The 21,847-nt window shown below is 41.4% G+C and overlaps 2 protein-coding genes across 13 annotated transcripts in view; one reads left to right on the top strand and one right to left on the bottom strand.

The window, feature by feature from the left end:
- Positions 1-696: 696 nt before the first annotated feature.
- LOC126542284 (rhodanese domain-containing protein CG4456-like) lies at positions 697-21,767 on the bottom strand. 8 transcript variants are annotated; one of them, XM_055077144.1, is made up of 8 exons: positions 21,316-21,405; positions 19,424-19,529; positions 16,694-16,782; positions 16,280-16,408; positions 14,850-14,897; positions 13,790-13,909; positions 4,313-4,475; positions 697-1,439 (listed from the first exon to the last, which is right to left on the bottom strand). In XM_055077144.1, the coding sequence occupies exons 4-8, from the start codon at positions 16,299-16,301 to the stop codon at positions 1,373-1,375; spliced, it is 420 nt and encodes a 139-aa protein (XP_054933119.1). In that variant the 5' UTR covers positions 16,302-16,408; positions 16,694-16,782; positions 19,424-19,529; positions 21,316-21,405; the 3' UTR covers positions 697-1,372. The 8 variants fall into 8 exon arrangements, with proteins under 8 accessions (XP_054933119.1, XP_054933118.1, XP_054933116.1 ...); XM_055077143.1 differs by having other exon boundaries at positions 16,694-16,820; XM_055077141.1 differs by lacking the exons at positions 16,694-16,782; positions 21,316-21,405 and adding an exon at positions 21,678-21,767.
- Positions 21,437-21,847, top strand: part of LOC126542285 (rhodanese domain-containing protein CG4456-like) — a 31,983-nt gene continuing 31,572 nt past the window's right edge. For 4 of the 5 annotated variants that reach the window (XR_011892756.1, XM_055077145.1, XM_055077147.1 and 1 more), the window contains exon 1: positions 21,715-21,844. Coding sequence is in view for 3 of the 5 variants with exons in the window: in XM_055077145.1 (XP_054933120.1) it covers positions 21,809-21,844 (36 nt within the window). In the remaining 2 variants the exon portion in view is untranslated. Of the gene's footprint in view, positions 21,527-21,714; positions 21,845-21,847 lie in introns of those variants that run through there. The other variant, XM_055077146.1, reaches the window with a different exon arrangement.

Raw genomic sequence — 21,847 nt, forward strand, 5'->3', positions numbered from 1 at the left:
GCTGAACACATCAAAAACTCCTACCTTGAATTCGCATTTCGTACCAGAGGACACATTCATTTCTTGGGGTAGTAGAGAGCCTGGTTGTGCAACACTTGTCAGCACAATAAACAGACACCAAGTTGCAGAGTCTCTCGCAGTGTACTTAGACATAAGCAGCACATCTTTTGTATCTTACTGCAAGTTACAGAGGCTGCATTTGTTGGAAGTGTTCTAATAACAATACCATGAACCATGCCTCTAGTGTGTGCTGTAATGTTTCATGCATATTTCAAAGCAACGCCCACAGGAGAATCTTAATCTTGCACCATATGCCACCAGCTGAAGGAAGCACATTGTCTTTGATTGGGGACCACTATATTGCTTCTCACCAGCCAAGCTGGCAATAACACCACTGAGTAAGTGTCCTATCATCAGTACCAGTGCCAGGAATTGTGCTACTTTACAACACAGTGCTGAGGAGTGCTTCTCAGTGTACTATGTACATTATATTTAACGAATTCACAATAATCTCAACATCTGCGACCTCATGGACTTGATGCTTGCACAAACCTACTGCAACACTCAAAAAGTGCACAGTAAGTAAGATTTTAAGCCGCATAATTGTACAATTTAGCAACACTAATTGTTTCAGTAGAGAAAGTATATCTTACCATTACTCCTGTTCAGAGCTTCAATGAGCAAACCACACAAAGAGACACCAACTAACAACTTTTATTTTGTAGTGTGCCTGCACAACTCAGTACGAATAGTCTGCTATTTTAAGTGTGACTGATGCCAAGAATACGTAAACCAGAAAATGCTCTTGATGCAAGTAGATTTCTAAGCATTAAAGAAACAAAAGTAGACAGTTACAAAAAAAAGATTGTCCTGTCTCAATCAACACTGTTCTGACAAACTACACAACACTAGAGAGCACAAGGACTGCCAAGAATCAGATATGTACTACATACGCAAGGCACCTTTAAAAATTTCAAAAGCTAAGGCCTCCAGATTGATTCATATGGACTAACAGGAACAATAAAATTAAAGCATATTATCTTGCTTAAGGCTCTATGCCTCCATTTTAAATATAAGCCAGTGTATTAAATGGCTACTAGTGCTGAAAAACTACGGCTTCCCTATCTGCACTTATTTTGTTACAGGTCTGTTGGCAGTAATACAAAAGCCAGAGTGCTCCATATATGTGAATTCATTCTTGGGTTTTACGTGCCAAAACCACAACTTGATTAAGAGGCACGCTGCAGTGGGGGACTCCAGATTAATTTTGACCACCAAGGGATCTTTAATGTGCAATCAGTTGTGCTACTCAGCATAAGCTAGCAGTCTTGCTTAAAAGTCCTACAACACACGTTGCAGCAAATGGCAGGATTCATCCCTTGATCACCTCTCCTCCACGCTCCTCCCAGTCACAGAAGCTGCCTCTGTAGAACCGAGCACTGTGAGACATGCAAAGATGTGTGTTACACTTGGTAATGTTGCTACAAATATACAGGGTGTCCCAGCTTACTTTAGCCAGAGTTTAAAAATATGGAAATGCCACGCAGCTGGACAGAACAAAATTAATGTTGTTTGTCGTCGCTTGGAGATACTCAAACTATTATTTTCATTCTGCCTAATTAGATAATTAGTCTTAATTAACCAGCCTATCAGATATTGTAATTAGATGAAAAGTGTAAATGATAAAATGATAGAGTGACACGAAAAACTCCCGATACAGCTTTCTGTTGCTCAATATGTGCTACATAAAAGTGTTTTTCCGAGCGTGAGAGAAGCCCGCAAAAACACGCAAAATTGCGCGCGAGTGGCCGCTCAAGGCACCTTGGGTGTATTTGAGGGCTTCTTTCATGTTTGAAAAAACACTTTTACGTAGCACATATCGAGGAACAGACAGCTGTACCGAGAGTTTTCCACGTCGCTCTACAATTTTCTCATTGTCACTTTTAGTCTAATTATAATATTTGAGAAGTTGGTTAATTAATTAAGACTAATTATCTAATTAGGTAGAATGAAAACAACAGTTTGAGCATCTCCAAGCGACAGCAAACAACATTACCTTTGTTCGATCCAGCTACGTGGCATTTGTATATTTTTACTCTGGCAAAAGTTAGATGGGACACCCTGAATGTAAGGTGAGCTGCTTGATCACATATAGAGAGAGGATAAGTGAAACTGTTGCAAGTTACAATTATAAAGTAACATGCTTTGGCCAAGAGATGAGAGTGAACACCATTCTTGCAGCACTATGTTGCGCATCTTTCTGAGCCACAAGAGCCTGCATCCCTGCTTGTGTCAAAGTGAGGCTGGCAGTGCTGTTCTCTAAGCACAACAGATGAAGAATGACTGCAGGCTGCCCAATCAACACAAAACACCCCCAACATTTTGCAAAACTCCTACAATCCAGTGCAAAGTACTTTCACTGTATGCAACAATGACACAAATAGTTACAAAGTGAGCTTCCCTGCACACAAACACTTTTTGTAGGGAAGCCAGCTTTGACACTTGTCTCGGAATGTCTGATCAGAAAGTCATGATGACGACAATGGCAACATTATTGCTATGCTTTGTTGATTGACATCAAAGACAGTGAAGATCCATCTTTGCAGCAAAAATTCTGAGAATGGCTGCTGCATTGCACACCACCTTTGCAGTTATGCTCTGCAAGCGTATTGAGGAAGCGATGCATCAAATACAGCACCTAGCTGTACATCTAGAAAGTGCTCACAGTGGACACCTTCTCAAGAACCTCATGAAGGCACAATGTTGTCTTTGTTTGCTGCAGTATTGCCTGCTGCAAACTCCTAAATAAGTGTGCAAATACTACCACTCTCACAGCCTGTGTCAAGCACACAACACCGCACCTACTCTTGAAATAACAGTGTATAGTGCATCAAACAATCAGCTATACAATGCTGCATGGGCATGAGTTCAATCAGCAGTTGGGGCAGTCGACAAATCTTTCTTAGCATTTTTATCCTACTTCTCCCAATTTAGTCAGCAGCTGCTGTCTGTTATTTAGCTCCTGAAATATCGCTCTTGCTTGGAAAAAAAAGAGAGAAAGGAAAAGAAAATTACACGTCCGACTGATAAAAGAGAACAAATGGTCTTTTAACTCACTATGCAAAATAAAGTTTTACGCATGAAAAAGATGCCTATGCACCCTAGTTCATTCAAAGTCAAATGTGCTGAGCCCCAATTCTACAGCGCCAGCGGGTCAAAGCTAGCTGCAGTTGGAAAGCTGCAATTAGTGAAGCTTTTTCTGTGGTGTCCAGAGGTGTAGATAATGTGATCTGTAATGGCCCTGTGGTGTGTGGGTGTATCGATACGATTAGCATTCTTAGCCTACTTCGCCTGCCACATATTGAAAATAAAGGTGTCTTCACCACTATGGTGTGTTTCTACATTGCTTGAATGCTAATTGCATTAATGTCAACAGTCATCATGAAATGGGCTCTGCCAGTGTTTTTTTCTTATCCAAATGGCAAAGATAAAACTAAGGCTGAGGTAAGCAAGCAAGTGTCCTGACAATGACACGACAGTACAGCGAAATGTACGAGCAGAAGAAAAGCACGTCAAACCCAGTTTCAAGCTCCTAACTGCTGTCGTAGTAAACAATCATACATGGCTGGGAAGCAGGGGCTCTCCTGACGCTGCGAGATCTCAATGTGGTAAATGCTGTGCTCATAACACCAGCGCAGCATGGGAGTTTTATTTTTACATCTAAAACTGGAGGTGCCTTTTGTCGTATTGGCAATCTGCCAATCTGGAAAAGCAGCCTTTGGCACACCACCTCACTTTAAGCCTGCCTCTCTGATGATACCAAGAACAGGGTCATAACGCCCAATCTGTTGCAGCAATGACACCAAAGAGATTGAAAACTTCAGTCTACTGAAGCTCACTGTTGAGCACATTTGCTGCTTGAACATATATATATATATATATATATATATATATATATATATATATATATATATATATATATATATATATATATATATATATATCTTAAATGCTAACACAGAGCAACAGCAAGAAAGCTTCACAGCCTAGTTGCAACTCTGGACCACATGGCTCTCTACATTGGCTGCTTCAAGTGCCAGGCCAACAGATGAGGTTTTTCTGCTATTTATACTTGGTTAAAAAGGCAACTACTGATGCAAAATACATAGCTATGTAGAAGAGACTGAAATTTTATTCATCTAAGATATTAGCACTAAAGTTCCATAAGTAATGGAGAATCTTTTAAAGTTGATAGATACATATTGTAGTCTCAGTCTTGATGTAAAAGGAAGCAAAACCAAAGTTGCCTTACGCGTGGTATCCTCTGGCATGAGCTGTCTGCATGGCACTCGTGGCGCGCACACCTTTCCGGCATGAGAAAATGAGGTTAGGATCATCCTGAGAAGGTTTGTCACGGCCATACTTTTCCTTGAACTTTTCTGGTGGCAGCTCCAAGGCAGAACCAACATCATTCACTGACAAAAGCAGAGACAGAAAGCACAGGTTTAGTTAGCACACAGGACAGGTCTAATGAGTGAATGAATGCTCTTTATTTCAAAAATAAAGTAATGACTGTAGGGGTAACACATTATCAGTGCCTAGAAGCTTGACATACTGACATGGTTGATTAAAGAGGCCCTGAACCACTTTCTATCGAAGTGGAGAAATGTATTTGAAGTTAAAATAGGCCTTTGCAGAATTACTTTGATGCAAAAAGTACTTCAATGAGTTCAGCAGAAGCAGAGCTATTGGCAATCAAACACTGCCTTCATGGTGCTTCCTCTCCTTTTTCAATGCCATATACTGTGAAGGCTACATTGGAGCAGGGCATGCCCACAACACTCCGCCTACTGAATGTCACTGTGGCACACAGTTCAAATTTGATTTTGGATGTTCATGTAGACTCCACAATTTCTGAATTTGGCACCTACGACACGCCAAATGTAAGCCAAACATGGTTGCCATCAGTGAGCTGCAGTGCGCTCAGCCAGCTGACTCGTCGTGGCATACCATGGCGGCCACGGTATCTACACTATGTAGCAGACTGCAGCTACATGCAATTGTAGTGTGTAGTATGCTCAGCATTTGATTTGTGCACAACAGGGCTTGAGGGAGTGCTCGCACTCATATGCTCCAGTCTGGCCGTGCTGCGTGGTGCGGACCGGCTTTGTCCTGCACCAGCTTGACCGACGGATAGTAGCCACATCCAACTTGCACATTGTGAAGATATATCAATATCTCAATGCAAAGTGAAGTCTGCCAAGACGTCTAACCAGGAGCAGCCAGGAGTGATCGCATGCTGGCAAGCATGGATGCGGTCCGACTTTAGGTTCCCCGCGGTTCGAGGCTAGCTAAGTGTTCAAAACAAGTCGAAATTAGCTAGATCCGATGGCTACAACACCGATGAGCATGTCTTGGCAACAGCTGCAGTGCTCGCGCACCAGCTCCTGCATTCCTTTCTGCATGTACAGGCTATCTTGTTAAGCAAGATCTTTTCAGAAGAGCACCAGAATTTGGCTGGATCAACCGCACGTGTCATCAAGGAAGCTATCTTGTCAAGCAAGATCTTCATAGAAGACCACCAGGCGGTGCTCGCTTGTCCCGACATCGCTACTTAAAGGCTGTCTTAATCTGCTGTCGACCAGTCTTGCAGCAGTGGCAGTGCTCACGCATTCCTTTACGCTTGTACACGTTAGTTACTTGTGCCCTTGCATTACGTTTTTAGTGTTTTTAGTTGAGTGCTGTTAGATATGCTCACCTGTGATTAGCTTGCTAAGATAATTGATGAACTAGAGCCAGGACTTCTTAATGAATCTGATCGTATGACTGATCACATTGTTGACAAGATTATCGTCAACATGAAGACCTCTGGAGTTTACATGCTGGAGCTAAAGAAGCATGTGGACAGCCGTGAGTCCAGTCTAAAGTTTCTGAATGATCTGGTTGACAAGCTGCATAGTGGCAGTGACAAGCTGCCTCACTTGTGGCAGAAAACAAAGCCCTGAAAACGGAAAACTGTTCACTTTCCCGCAGTGTCCCTGAGCTCGAGCCCTACTCTCGCATTAAGAACATCGAGATCAGGGGTATCCCCTGTACTCAGGGCGAGGACTGTGTTGCTGTATTGGAGACAGTTGGCAGGAAAATTAGATGTCCCAGGATTTCCTCTGATATTGATGTTGTTCATTGACTCTCTGCTAAAGATAAGGGCAAGAAAAACTTAAATTGCTAGATTCTGTTCTAGAACAAAAAAGAATGATTTTATCAGCAAGGCATGAAAGGCAAGGCTCTGCCTGAGTGACATCGGCAAATATGACAAAAACTTTCCTACATTTGTTAATGACCACTTGACATCACAAAATAAGGCACTGTTTTCCAAAGCACTGGTGCTAAGAAAAGCTAACAACTGGAAGTACTTGTGGATTGATAATTGTAAGATTAAGGCTAGAAAGACAAATGAGACCCGTGTTTGTCGCATTGCTGATGAGTCTGAGCTTTCTATTTTCAACTAACTGCCTCTATTCTGACCCTTAAATGTCATTACCATCCACCATGGTTTCTTACCTGTCAACATCTGCACTGAATAAATTCATGTTGTGCGACTACCATTAAATTACTCACTTCAATGCTAGAAGTCTCCACAAGTATTTTGATGATTTTCAGCATCTGTTTTCGACACTTAACAGCATGTTTTCAATAATATGTGTGTCTCAAACCTGGCTTAGTAATGATGACAAGGACCTATTCTGCTTTAACTCATACACTTCTAAGTATTCTCACAGAGGGACGAGTAATCACTCATCTAACATTCCATATAAATACCGGCATGACTTAGAGTTGAATATTACTACCTGTGAATCTGTTGAATTTGATTCCCCCATCTTCTGTATAGACAACAAGAACTTAATGTTTGGCTGCAATGATCGCTCACCTTCTTCTTTAGTTACTGACTTCTGTAGTGCCCTTGATCAAGCCATGGAAAAAATATCACGTGCTAATTGTAACGTAATAATCATGGGCGATATCAACATTACCCTCATGTATACCACTTCATCTAATTCTTTTAGTTATTAAAAGCATCTTCCATAGTTTTGGATATGAATGTTTAGTTACTCTCCCTACTCACTGTCCTAACATTGCTGATGGCACCTTAATTGATCACGCATTATCGAACTTAACAGACCCACCTGATGCCGGTATTGCTACCACCGATATTACAAATCACTGTCCTATAGTTCTATGCCTGCACAATCACTCAACCTTATCAAACACTTCATTCTACAGAGTTGTACTTGACGAAGAAATGTTCCTTGCTAGCCTACCTAAAACTGACTGGTCGGAAGTTGTATCAGTTGATTGAAGTTGATTGTCAAAAAGCTTTTTCACAGTTTTTAATGACACTTTCGAGGTATTTTAACTGCCACTCATAAAATAAAATGAAGAAGAAAAGTATCACCGCCGCAAAATCCATGGCATACAGATAGCCTTCTGAAAGCAATGCGGTCTCGTGAAAATTTGTATAAAGACTAGGGAGCAACCTTTCAATACTAAACTATTTGCCCATTAAAAAAAATTTCCTAACTCACTTCTTGCACAGCTCAGAAGTGCGAAAAGGAATTATAACAAACAAAAAATTATAGAATGTGGTAATAACACTATAGGAACAAGTGGGAAATAGTTAACACCTTTTTAAACCGTAGCTCTCAGAACGTCATTTCGAGAATCATTCACAATGACATGGTATACATAAATTCGCTTGATATCACAAATGCCTTTTGTGATGCTTTCTTCAATAACACTTCTGATTCCACTTCATGCTGTAACATGTCCTTTGACCGCTTAACTCATTCATTTTTCTTTTTTCCAACATCTGATTAAGTAATTTTAATGATTAGAACCCTTAAGGCCACTAGTGCTGGCCTCGATAATACTAACGTTTACCACATTAAAATCACTGCACAACATATCGCTAATGTTCTCTCAGCTATTATTAACCCAATATTCAAAACCGGTGTTTTCCCACAAGAACTCACATGCGATGAAGTCATTCCTCTGTTCAAAAAAGGTGATTGTACGCATACACAGAATTACAGACCCATTTGCATTCTTCTATTTTTAATCAAAAGTTATTGAAAAACTTATCGAAAAGCATCTAACAAAATATTTAGATAAATTTAGTATTCTTTCCCCTTATCAGTTTGGCTTTCGTTCTGGGTTTTCAACTAATCTAGCACTTATATATCTTACTGATTATCTCCAAAAAGCAATTGATGAAAGTAAATTTGCAGCCTCGATACTCGTTTACCTATCCAAGGCCTTCGACACAATTAATCACACAATTCTTTGTGCTAAACTTGAATGCATTGGAATAACTGGTCCACCTCTACTTCTAATCCACAGTTGCTTACAAGATAGAAAACAAGTTGTTAACATTTCTGGGTAGTACTCCAAAAAAGCTGTACTAACATTAATGTACCATAGGGGTCCATATTAGGTCCCCTACTTTTCCTAACTTATAGTAATGATCTGCCTAGTTGCCTCTCCTCATCGAAGTGCATTCTGTACGCTGATGACACTACTATATTTAGTTCTAGCAATTGTGTAACAATGCTAACAAGTAAGCTAAATGAAGATCTCGTGAAAATTTCCACATGGTGTGAACTTAGTAAGCTGCAGATTAACCATAATAAGACCAATTTTGTCGTCTGCCTTACATCAGTGATCACCTGAGCTCTTTCAGTCTATTTCCATCAACAATCACCTAATCACAGCAGTTGATCATTGCACCTATTTAGGTGTGGAACTTGATTCCACCTTAAATTTCACCTTCACATAGGTAATGTAAAAAAGAAAATAGCATATGGAATACACGTTTTAATCAAAGCCCGACCATATTTCTCATTTTCTACTTTCACGTTGCTTTATTATGGTTTTGTTCATTCTCATATTAACTATAACATTGAATCATGGGGAAACACTTATAACAGTCACCTAACTTCATTGCAGTCATTCAGAATCGAGCTATTTGCCTAATAACATTTTCACCTAGTAGCATTAGCGCAAATCAGCCGTTACATGCACATAATATTTTGAATGTGACTGATCTTGTTAAATATAACCTGGTCATATTTATTTTTAGGGCATTAAACAATGATATTCCAGTAACCATCATACCAAAGGCATCCCTTACTAATACAATATAAACAATACTAGCTTTGCAGGCAATATCAACTTCATTTTACCATTCGTTCGCACCAGCTATGGTAAGCAGTCATTACATTTTTCAGCTTTATCTCTTTGGAACACATTACCATTTCCTTTAAAATTGTTCAAAGCTCACAGATTTCGTACAGAACTTAAGCACTTCCTTTTAGCTTCCTCCAAGTTTCCTATTTGAGTGTAGTATGTGTTGTATTTTGTTTCTATATTTGTTTGTTTCTTTGTTTCTACTTTGTTTATGTTTGTTTGTTCCTTTGTTTCTACTACACTTTGTTTCTATATTTGTCTCCCGCATTTTTCTTCCTTTTTTTTTCTTAAGCTCTCTTAGTAGCTTCACCTTTTGTTGACTAATCCAAAGCCTTGAAATTGTTTAATGCATTCATTGGCTGCTTTTCTGTTCATTTATGCCTTGTCTCCTAAAAGCTTTTATTATCGTAAATTTTACATGTTGCCATTGTTGTTTGTATTATTAATTCTAGTCATCATGCACAGGAGGCCCCATTTCAGTTTCTAACTATGGAACCTCCTTCTGTATATACTCATCATATAATTATCCCCATTTTCGTCATCATGAATAAACTGATTTTGATTTTGATTCTTACGCGGGCGGCTGTGGCCGAGCCTGAGCAGACGATAGTCGGCTTCTTCCAAAAGGACATATTTATCAACATTTGAAAGCAAATGTTTGCTTACTTAAGCCTGTTTATTAAGCTGCATCAATAAATATACACAGTAAAGGTAGGAAGAAGTGCACTGATCCAAATGCCCTTCTTGATCGATGTCAGCTATTCACCAATAGCAACCACATATGGGAATCTGCTATATTACGAAATAAAGTGCCCAGAAAAGAGTGAGGAGAAAGTTTCTGTTGAAAAGAGAGCGTTTGAGAGAAAGGTGACTTTGCGCTCCACTTGCAAGCTCCACGCGCCACGCACGACTGCAAAATGTGGCTCAGATGTTCATAGCAATGTACGCTATCCACAGGGTATGTTTTTTCACCAAGCCTGAGGGGTGGTTCAGGACCCGTATGATTAAAACTAATAAAACCAACAAGAAGAGGAAAATAGCTTATTCTTGGCAAACCAAATTAAGGGAGTATCATCACCAGAATAATGTAGAAACAGACTTGGAGGCACTCCCTACCTCAGGTAAATAAAAACAGTTTCCTTGCAGACACGGGGCAATATGGATGAGGACGACTTCATCCAATGGTTGTGCTCACAAGTGTAGAGTGCATTATACTTGATTCCACCTCAGTGCATGCAGAGGCCACGAGAAAATTTAGTTAGCATCTTTTATGTTCCAATAACCAACGTGAGAAGCTGTGCACAACAGAACAACGCAGATCAACCAATTTTCCTGTAAAATAAACATGTGGATACCGTGTAGTATGATAAGAAGCCATCTCACATTCTTTAAGTAACATACGTGGTTGGCTCAGTGGATAAGCTTTTTCTGTTAGAATGGTAACATACAATGTTCAAAACCATGTAGGTTCATAGAGAAAGAAGATTGTTATATATTCATCAAAAGGTTGCTGGCTGCTAAATGTTCGTGCTAAACACATTGTAATCAGCTGAATGCAAAAAATACAACTTAGAAGCACACCATCTTAAAGGGGCCCTGAACCACCCCTCAGGCTTGGTGAAAAGCACAGTCTACGGATAGCATACGCTGCTGTGAACATCTCAGCCGAATTTTGCAGTTGTGCGCGGTGCATGGAGCTCACAAGCGGAGTGTGAAGTCACCTTTTTCTCAAGCGCTCTCTTTTCAACAAAAGCCTGCTCCTCACTATTTTCTGGATGTTTCATTTTGGAATATAGCAGATTCCCATCATTATCATCATCAGCATCATCATCATCATCATGTTTTATGACCACTGCAGGACGAAGGCCTCTCCCTGTGATCTCGAATTACCCCTGTCCTGCGCCAGCCGATTCCAACTAGCGCCCGCGAGTTTCCTAATTTCATCGTTCCACCTAGTCTTCTGTTGTCCTCGATTGTGTTTCCCTTCTCTTGGTACCCATTCTGTAACCCTAATGGTCCAAAGGTTATCTAACCTGCGCATTACATGACCTGCCCAGCTCCATTTGTTTCTCTTGATGTCAATTAGAATATCGTCTATACCCGTTTGCTCTCTGATCCAAACCGCTCTCTTTCTGTCTTTTACCATTATTGGATAATACCTGACATCAACCAAGAAGGGTGTTTGGATCAGTGCACATCTTCCTACTATTACTGTGTATATTTATTGACGCAGTTTAAGGAACAGGCTGAAGTAAAAAGTAAAGAAAAATCTGGTTTCTAATTTCTATAATAATTACGTACTTCCGGAAGAAGCCAGCTACATTATATTGCCTGCTCACACTTGACCGCGGCCACACACATAGGAACTAAACTTTGGCCACCCTGCTTATCGATGTCATAGCCAAGGGGTCTGACTAATTTTGACTAGTTTTGCACCCTCAACAAGCCTCGTATCATGCGCAGCTTAAGGTCAGACTGCACGCACGCTCCCCAGCATAGGCTTACTCCTGGCCACTCCTGGTCCTGGACTACGGACCCCTCCTAGCCTTTGTTAGAGGGTTGGCCCTTAAGGCCTTCCCCAAATCTCTCTTGTATATGTGGCCATTAAAAGTTTTCCACCACCACCACCACTCCTGGTTAGGCGCCTTGGCAGACTTTGCTTCACATTGAGCTACTGATGGCACTTCAATATGAGCAAGTTGGATGTGGCTACTACCCGTTGGTCAAGGCAGTGTCTGCACCATGTAGCATGGCCAGACAAGAGTATGTGAGCGTCAGCGCGCACTTGAGCTTTAGGAGAGAGCCTTGGCCAGCTCCGACTTCAAGGGTGAACAACAGCTGATCGCGAGCGCCCACAACACGGCCTCAGCTCAAGGCATTCTGGAATGAGGACGCCTCTCTAAATAAAGCTACATTTACATAATAAAAATTTTTATTCTCTCCCTCTCTTTCTCTCTCTCTCAAGCCCTGCCGTGCACAAAGTAAATACTGCACATATGTAGTACAGTTGCATGTAGCTGCAGCCCGCTACATAGCGTAGATATCACGGGTTGCCGCGACAAGACCACTGGCTGAGCGCACTGCAGCTCGCTGATGGGAACCGCGCTTGGCGGTTTGTAGGCACCAAAATCGGAAGCAGTGGTGTCTACGTGAACATGCCAAATCAAATTTCAACTCTGTGCGATGATAATGTTTCATAGGTGGAGGGTTGTGGGAACGCCCCGCTCTGCCGTAGCCTTTGCAGTGCATGCAAGTCATTGAAGGAGCAGAAGCACCATGAATGGATCATATGCGACCTTTGAGTGTCAACAACTCCGCTGCTGCTTAACAGGTTGAAGCACTTTTTGGGGCAAAGTATTCCTGAAATAGTCTATTTTAACTTCAAATGAATTCCTCAACTTCGGTAAAAAGTGGTTCAGGGCCCTTTTAAAGAAGAAGAAAGGGAAATGAGCATGCCATGCGAAGATAAAGCTAATTCGGTGTTGTAAGGAGTCATCTCCTGACCAAGGGTCTCAAAAGAAACCAAGCCACTTTACTGCTCCGCATTCGCACGGGCTCTGCTCGTACCCCTGCGTGGATGTATAAGACTGGCCTGGCGTTGTCTCCATTATGTTCAACGTGTGGTGTGGGCGGTGACATAGAATATTATCTTATGTGCTATACTCTGTATAACGTGGAAACGAGTGTTACTCGGGTCCCTCAAGAAGACAGGAATTCCCCACAGTTCTCTTCAGGACATTGTTTTCCCGCGCGGGAACCAGTTAGATAGGATTTCTCGCCTTCTTTCAAGTTACCTGCAGGACACGGATTTGGCCTCCACATGGTGACCTTAGGAGTGACTATGTGTACTTGTGAGGTCTGTGTCTGATTTATATGATTTATGTATTTTAAGTGTCGCTACGGTGGAGCAATTGCCGGCAGCTACTGCAAGGCTAATCCCACCAGTAGCCTACAACCACTCAACTCAACTCAACTCGACTCGTGAAAACAGGAGTATGTTTGTCCATGCAGCTCATAAATGAACCAATCAGAATTAATAAGATCAACTTTCAAAATATTGATGATGCGTCAAAACTCAGTGTCTCATTCAAAAATTACGTAGCTTCAAATAAAACACCCTGTGACACAGTTCACAGAAAGACATTACTAGTCTGAAGACTGTTTCTCTCAATTAAACAATGTGTGCAGAACACTTGAGGAAGGCAACGCCTCAGTAACTTTTTGCAAAGAGCACACAACCATGATGATCTTAAATTGGCTGCATCATGGCCGCAATCAATACCAGCACGCATTGACAAGCATGACATGCTCAAGCGAAGAGCCCATACCACAAATTATTTGAAGCTGTGCCTTTTTTGTCTGAGAGGGCCTCCAACAACAAAGTCAGTTTTAACTATCTTATGCTGGCAAACTTTATTATGGCCACCGAGGTGGGCAGACACTCTTAGTAATGCACAATGACTCTAATTCACGAATGTGCACAGGTATCAGAGTGCCTGTATTCACTGTTGATATTGTGAAACTAATAACAAACCACAGCACTCACATGGGATGTTGACACAACCTGGTATGCGCCCATCGTTGACAAGTTCTTTTGGCTCTCTCACGTCGACAAAGAAAGCTTTCCCTTTCTGCAGTAAGTCCTTAACTTCTTCATAGTCACAACCTATGATGCAAAATTTAGTGTTTTAAGCTCTAATGAAAAGTAACCTGTTATTTAAATGACAATAAAAATGAGCATTGCTGAAAGGAACTATAAGTTCCTACAGGTTTAGAGACAAAATTGTTAAAGACATTGATCATTCGTGGAGCATTAAATATGTTGCTTTGCAGAACCAAGCAACTAGAATTCTTGAGCAGCGTTACCCAGAAATGGCTTTCTAGGATTTACAAAACTAAAATGACTTAGTAATTAAGGTGGTCTACATTCACTAAGGTTTCCAGTTAATGATGAAAATGCGACAGATTTCAAATTACCATAACGATTAGCAACAAAACTTTCATTCACATGCACAAAAGTTCTTTACATAAACGTGTTACAAGAAAGTTAGACATTTAGCACAATATATTGGCCTCCATTTCCACTTGATCAACTTGGGGGAGACTTTCACTTCAAAGCAACCTACTGCCCACTGTAACACCGCACAGGAGCAATAGCTACAGCTGAATAAGAAAATGCACGCTGAAAATTATATCCCTGAACATGATCCATCAAGAATGCAGCACGAGATAAGAGCCAGATGCAGACAAGTGCAAAGTTTTACCTCCATCAGCCATTGTGAAGAGAGCTTGGTCCTTTGGTCCTCACCACGACGTAGTAGCCCAAATGCAAATGTTGAGTCCTTTTATATAAAACTTGCCTCCCACTTCTCCTCATTGAAGTTAACATTGACATAATTGCTTTGCAAACAGATCTTCAATAAGGTGGTCCATAAAATCTAAGTTTGTCTGGCTAATGACCCGAGAAACAACGTTCCCATTACTGTCTCCCATCAGTACACAAGATCCCCTCCCCCAGCATCTCTAATGGCACAAGAGCGTCTCAGCAGCAGCTCTGTAATGGTTCTACCATACAGCAGAGAAAACAAGGTGCTTTAATGACTTACTCAACTTCTCCAATGAGGCAGCATCTTCACAGTGGCTTGTGCTATAGGCTGATGAAGAAAAAGAAAATAAAACTAGATAACACAGCTGTGTTTTACACATAAATAAAAAAACAGTTCTGACTTGGAGCATATGCTGTGTAGTGTGGAGTTCATACAGTCTGGGAGTGCAGACTGTATGTGGAGTTCATACAGTGTGCCCTCCCAGACTAGCTGTTAACGTAGCGACCTAAAAGCTTTAAGCTGCGATTAAAAGCAAACTCATGAATGTTTTATAGCATGAACATTGAGTAAGAAAAGTGTTCGAAGTGATATTATCCTTCTAAATTTCAAAGAACACTCCCCATTTAACTTGTTAGATCGACTACAATATGAACAAATGACATATACTCACTTTAACTGTAGAAATACGTAAATAATGACAGCCAAAGGCTGGGACAATGTGCTGTTGTTGCTAGAGTTACAAAAGATTTTAATCATTGGCCTATGTTTGTGAATGTAAAACATGCAGTAGCCATCAGAAGTCAAGCAAGTTTACTATGAGCATTCCAATCACAGGTAATAGAATATGTAGGCTTTCTATCTGTTCACACACAAAAGAAAAGAGGCAAAATTGACTTTGCTGAACACAAAAGTCACATCAATTACATGTCCTTCCTTGTCCCAACCATTTTTTCTATTATAGTTAGTCCTGCTGTGTTATCAAATATATTCTACATCTACTCAAGTCAAAAGGAACTTTCAGATCACTAATTCATAACCACAGGGAAAGCAGGTGCAATATACTGCAGTTTCTGTTGCAACAGTGGCTGAAAAAGTACAGGGTAATCAAAATATGGCTCGCATGCTGTTAAAAGTTTTCACAGTCCATTTGCATACACCCATTTTATTTGATGTCTGCCAAAGAGAGCACTTTTTTTTTTCATATGGTCTGCTAGTACATGAAATTACCATTATTTGTTCGATCACACATAAATAAATCCAATTGGATCAACCGAAACCTTTGCCCACAATATTTAATTCTGAAGGTCTCCACAAAGCTTACAAAAGTTTACTATAATGTCTGAATATCTCTACACAGACTGTGCACTCATTTTTTGCACTTTTTTGTTGACTACTGTCTATATACTTTCTGTAAACAACCAATTGGCAGTCCATCAAAAACAAAAGACCGAATGGAACAAATTCGTTAACAATTTCATAGACATAAGAACAAGTCTACAAGAAAGCAAAACAGATCTGTATAAACTATCTAGAGATTGGGTAATTTCATTGTATAAGGGCTGTGACCTTGTCACTGGGAACCAAAGTGTAACCAACTAAATATTAATCACACAACATAATTTTGTAGAAGTTTAACAACAGCCAGAAGAACAAAAGAGATCAAGCGGTCACTTTTTTTTTTCCTTTGAAAACTGGTTTCATTCACAGACCTTTTGTCATCTGATGCGACATTTTGGCATATTCAGCATTGCCCAGTAGTCTCCTTTTTGTAATGCTCAGTCTGACTGTTTCTTGTGCAAATGTGTTGGTTCTGGAGGTTGAACAGGACCGTAGGCATGCTGAAAGGAACATTTTGTGATGCAGAAAGACATCAGTAAAGACATCAGCTCTGAATATTTGACCAGACCCGCCATGTCACTTAGCCCACCTAGCACACCTTGCCCCTTAATGCATTACGACATCCGATTGAGAATGACTGACCTCCCTGTCTTTCCATCTATTTCTTCTCTTCCTGGTTGAGAATGCCAATTATCACTTGTGGTGTGACATGGCATCAGCCATACAATGCGAATGTGTGCCATCCGACACTTACTTATCAAAATGAAAGTACTGTCGGTACTAACCCCAGAAATATTGAAGGCTACCAGAAAAGGAAAGCCTCCCGGAGGTGGTGCCCTGTCGCTTTCCAGTTAGCGAAGGTCCACCAGCGTTCCTTTAAGGTGGATATTCACACAGCACATCAGCGTTACACTGCCAGGATAGCCGAAAAAAAACAAAAGGATTATCCCCAAGCGTTCTGGTCCTACATAAATTGTCTTTGCACATCTTGTCACTACCCCAGTTTCAATACCCAAGGCAAGCACATTGACAGTCCTGCGAAGGGCTCTACACACTTTGCTGAACAATTTTCGTTCATCTACACACCATCACCTGATGAGCGTCAACTACCAGACAAATGCTCGCCACCTGTCCAAGGCGAGCAGTCTCCTCTACCACTCACAGTGACACACGTCCACTTATTCATTCATACTTCTTTTTTATTTTTTTTAGAAGCACTGTGTTCTACTATCTAGAAAATCAGCTCCTCACAAATCCCTCGCCTTGTTGGCATGGCTCATATATTCTTCAGGATGCTTGCACCTTATGTACTCGTATTCCTGTGCACTGTGTTTCCGTCCCTATTTGACCATGGGGCAGTGCTTGCTGCATGGAAATGGGTCCTCATTTTTCCTATCCACAAGGGGAAATCCAAGACTACTAATAACTTGCAACACAATTGCCCCATCTCCATAACATCAATCATATGCCACACATTCAAGTGCATTTTAAACAGCTGGCGTCCTCACTTTTTCAAATGCACTAACCTTATTTTCAACATGCAGCATGGCTTCAACCATGACTGTAACTGCAACATGGCACTTGCCAACCCTGAGCCACTTCACCAGTAATGACAATCAAATGGAAACCGACATCATTAAGCAACGCATTCAACACCCTCAACATTGCTCGCCTGCTGGACACAGGCACGTGGGGCTGGCCAACTTTCCAACTGGGAGAAGTCAGCCCGTTGTGTACTTTGGTGCCCACTCTAATAATATACAGGTGTCATCAGGTGTGCCTCAGGAATTAGTCCTGGTGCCAACACTCCTTTTGATCTATGTCAACGACCAGCCCAAGGATAATCGTTTTCTTCTCGTGCAGTATGCGAATGATAAGTCTATTCTGGCCCCTATTGTTTCCCCTACTACAAGTCATAACTTGCAGGAGTATCTGGCAGTGATCGAATCTTGGGTCCACGTGAAGCTACCTCCTGCCGAACTCAGTGTAATGAGGTTCTTAAGGTACCCACAAACCAGTGAAGCCCTCATACCTGATGCACAGTGTGCCACTGCTCGTGCAGAAGTCACTCAGTATTCTGGGAGTCATATTCACGGGCACTGTGGACTTCACCCCTCACATTGCAAAGTGTTGTCACCAAGACACACAGTGTGCTGTTTTGTCTCCCAGGTTTCAAAACCAAGCGGCCGAGCAACATTTCACCCACTGCACACGTCAGACGTCACTGCACACGTCACTTGTACTGCCAACTCTTGAGTACGGTTGCGCAATGTGGTCACCGACCCAGCAACACCTAGTGGCCTGTATCGAAAGCTTTCAAAGAAGAGCCTCATGCACACTTTTCACATGCACTGTAGGGTTCACTAAGGTGGACTATGCGACCCGATTGGAAGCAGCTAAATGGTGGTCCCTACACCATCGTTGTCAAATGGCACGGATGCAGCTGCTCTGCCACATACTTGACGCCATGGTTTCCTGGAACCTGCATTCCATCAGCAGTGCTTTTGAACAAGCATACTAGTCAACATGAGCCTCTGCACACAAGGACAAAATGCCATGGCTCCTCCCCCATCATAGCCACAGTGCATACATTTCTCCCTTCCCCTGAGTATATGAGCACCTCTCCTATCCACCACTGAAGGATCGAAAGATCTGTGGTCTAAATACTATCGCCACTTTCGCTCATCAAATGGCTCGTGAAGGCCCTTCGCCATGACGATGGACAACATGAACTTTACTGGTTTTCAGTGTCTGTATTGTCTCCCCTTATCCTTCCACCCCTTTTCCCCTTCTTTTTTATGGCTGTTATGTTTTTCCCCTCGGAGGCAGGCTAGAAGATGCACACATAAGGGTTTTAAAATTTCTGTCTACCTTTGCACGCAACTGGGAGAGAACATACACTTTTTCTGCAATGTCATTATTATTATTATTATTATTATTATTATTATTATTATTCATACATATACAGCACCACTGTATTCCTGAGTCATTCCGGTACTGACACATTCTCTAGTTCCACACTGTCACTGGAGCTGAAAGCTTACTGTCCTCTAGTTTGACAAACACCATATGTAGTCGTTATATTATAAGCGCTTATGAATAGTTATGTGCATGCTATACTCAAATCGGGTGACAAGTCATCCTGTCCTTGCCAGAATCAGACCTTCTGTCCCTCTTTCACTAATGCATGGATAGTAAATTTCAGTGTCAAGTGGGGAAAATAATACCCTCAGAAAAAGGAGGAATCAGCAGAAGCAGTAGGGTGGCCTTGCAAAAAATGCAGAAATCAAAGCGTGCGGCTTCTCTAAACTTTGCACTTTCACAGAGCTTAAGTCCCTGTTTACTACAGAGATATGATGTCAGAGTACTGTTGAAAACACGCTTCTCACGCTGCCTTCTACCATTCTCCAAAATACTGAATCTCAGACTTCGATAAACATTTTTTCCCAATGCGGACCAAGAGCACTTCATTAGCAGAGCGAGAATGAAACTAGGTGACAAAGTAGGAACATTACCCAGCTCCTCCTGGGAGGATTGATTTCTAAGCAGTAATATGTGCCTCCAAAGACATCGGGGAGCTTGGGTTCGCAGCATGGCTTGCAATTGGCACAACGCCATAATCTATTCGTATAAAACAGCAAGGAAAGACAACTCAGGCTCAAACAAATATCATGGAAACACAAGTACAAATCTGCGCAAAACACACATAGCATGAACTGCAATGCCAAAGGCTGTGTGCTATGGCTGAGGAGTCCTGCATGCATGAGGAGTCCTTTAGGATAGCACGATGTGCTCGTCGATTCATGTTGTAACGATGAACATCGATGAGCGCAAAATCAAAGACAATGGCCGAGGAAGAAATGAGTACACGGGACAAAAGCTTGGCTTCTTTAGTCCTTTCTACCTGTCTCAAGTTCAGATTTGCGCTCACTGATGTTTATGTTCAGCTTTAAAAAAAAAGTGTCTGGCCATATGGCCAAAGGGAACCGATTTGCTTGACAAAGGTCATGAACTTATGATATAACAGTACACAATGCAGGGTAACAACAAACCACAGCATGTATATCAATACGTTTTGAAACCTTTGCATAGAACTCAAAGTAATATTAAGCAAGGTCATCAATTACACTTCATGAGCAATAACAAATCAGCAACTAAACACAAAGTTGAGTACATGCCGATACAGATTCACTGCCAATGGTATCTACAGCAGTAGCAATTGGGAGGTGCACATTGTTCGTATTTCTTGTTGTCCTCTGTTGCACTAGAAGCACTGACAGTTAATCAGATTCTGCATAGTTCATGAATATATGAGCGCAACAAATTGTTAAATTTCAGACAACACACAGGCAGCAGTGAGTTGTAATGCTAAGCTGCCAACATATATATATATATATATATATATATATATATATATACATATTTTTTTTAAATGAATGTGGAAGCAGCTGAAAGGCAAATGCTCGGTTCGTTTGTCTCAGTATGCCAATGTTTATAAGGACACATGATCAATAAGGTCACAAGCAAACAGCATACAGAAGCTGTTTGCACTGGCACCATTTCATTCTTATACCGTGTAACATTGCACTGCTGAAAATAAACAATAGCCAATATGACCATGCCACATTATCTGAAGGAAAGCGTAAGTACTTTTCAAGAAATCACTCCTATCTCTCTCTCTCTCTTTTCCAGAATGGTTTGCTGTACAGTCTGAACATTAAACGCGAGTGCCCCTGATCTCATAGATTTATTGTTTGGGCCTATATATAGACACACACTTAGCCATACAAAGTCCTTTTCTGCACACAGGTCCTTTAATTACATTCAATTTACATTTTCCAATTCAATCCTACCGCGAAGTCGGTACTTCGCCCACTACGGTGCTAATGATGGGTACTAGGTTGACCAAATGTTACGCTTCTACTTAATGCCCTGTTAGTTCTCTTTGTGCGAAACCAACTGCAAATACTACGTACAGGCCCAAATGTTCGACAGAAATAAGAGCTATAGTATTGCTGTACACATTACAGTAATTCCGTCCTTCCTTTAGCAACTGCTCTTCGCTAACCACAACACCCACTACCCACAACGGCGTCACTTGATACCGATGCGTCGACTGCCTATTGCTTAAAAACACAGCCACACAGCACCAAAGTACTTTGTGAAGTCAATAGAACCGGCAACGGTTTCGGCAACACCACCTCTTAACAAATCACTCGGCAAGCAAACAAAAACGAGCGCGTGACAGACAGATACACGGCTTCGGGATCGGCTCACGTATATGTGCCGTGTTTAACCGTTTAACGCCCGCTTGGGCAGTGCTTAACGGCCAGCTGCTTCACTTGGTCACCTCCGAGAGCACTCTTGACGCGGTCATGTATACCATATGTATACAATGTATACATACTTTCGTTCGGACGTGTTCGCTTGCACAGCTATGCCGTTGCCTCACTCTATAAAATAAATGGTTGAACAAAAAATTCACATTGTATATTCATGAAAAGATCTGCGATGTTTCTTCATTCCATATATCGTTTTAAGAGAACGCTACAGGACAGTCCGACACCCTGAATGGTTAACACGGTGTAAACATTGTCAACGACAAGACGGCACAAAAAGTATGTTGAAACAAGTGCTGGCCACTCTACAATTTGGTTTTAGGATTTCTTTGACCCTACCAGTAGTAGAGGAAGTATTTCTAGGGACCCTAGTACAGGGAAGAAATGCCCCTACAAACTGAAAAATGATAGCGAAACCGACATTTCTCACCTTACGATTTTTCCTTGCGTTTGAACTCTAAAAGGAAGCGGCAGCGATGTTGCGATTCGAACAATAACTCTCGCTAATTGTAAAGTTTTGTCTGTTTTGTCGCTGGTGGAGGGGGCACCAGAGCAGTCGCCATGACAACGCTACCGACGCTTTTATCCCGGCCGCCGGTA

The sequence above is a fragment of the Dermacentor andersoni genome, chromosome 2 (assembly GCF_023375885.2).
Source record: "Dermacentor andersoni chromosome 2, qqDerAnde1_hic_scaffold, whole genome shotgun sequence".
In the NCBI taxonomy this organism is placed as follows: domain Eukaryota; kingdom Metazoa; phylum Arthropoda; class Arachnida; order Ixodida; family Ixodidae; genus Dermacentor; species Dermacentor andersoni.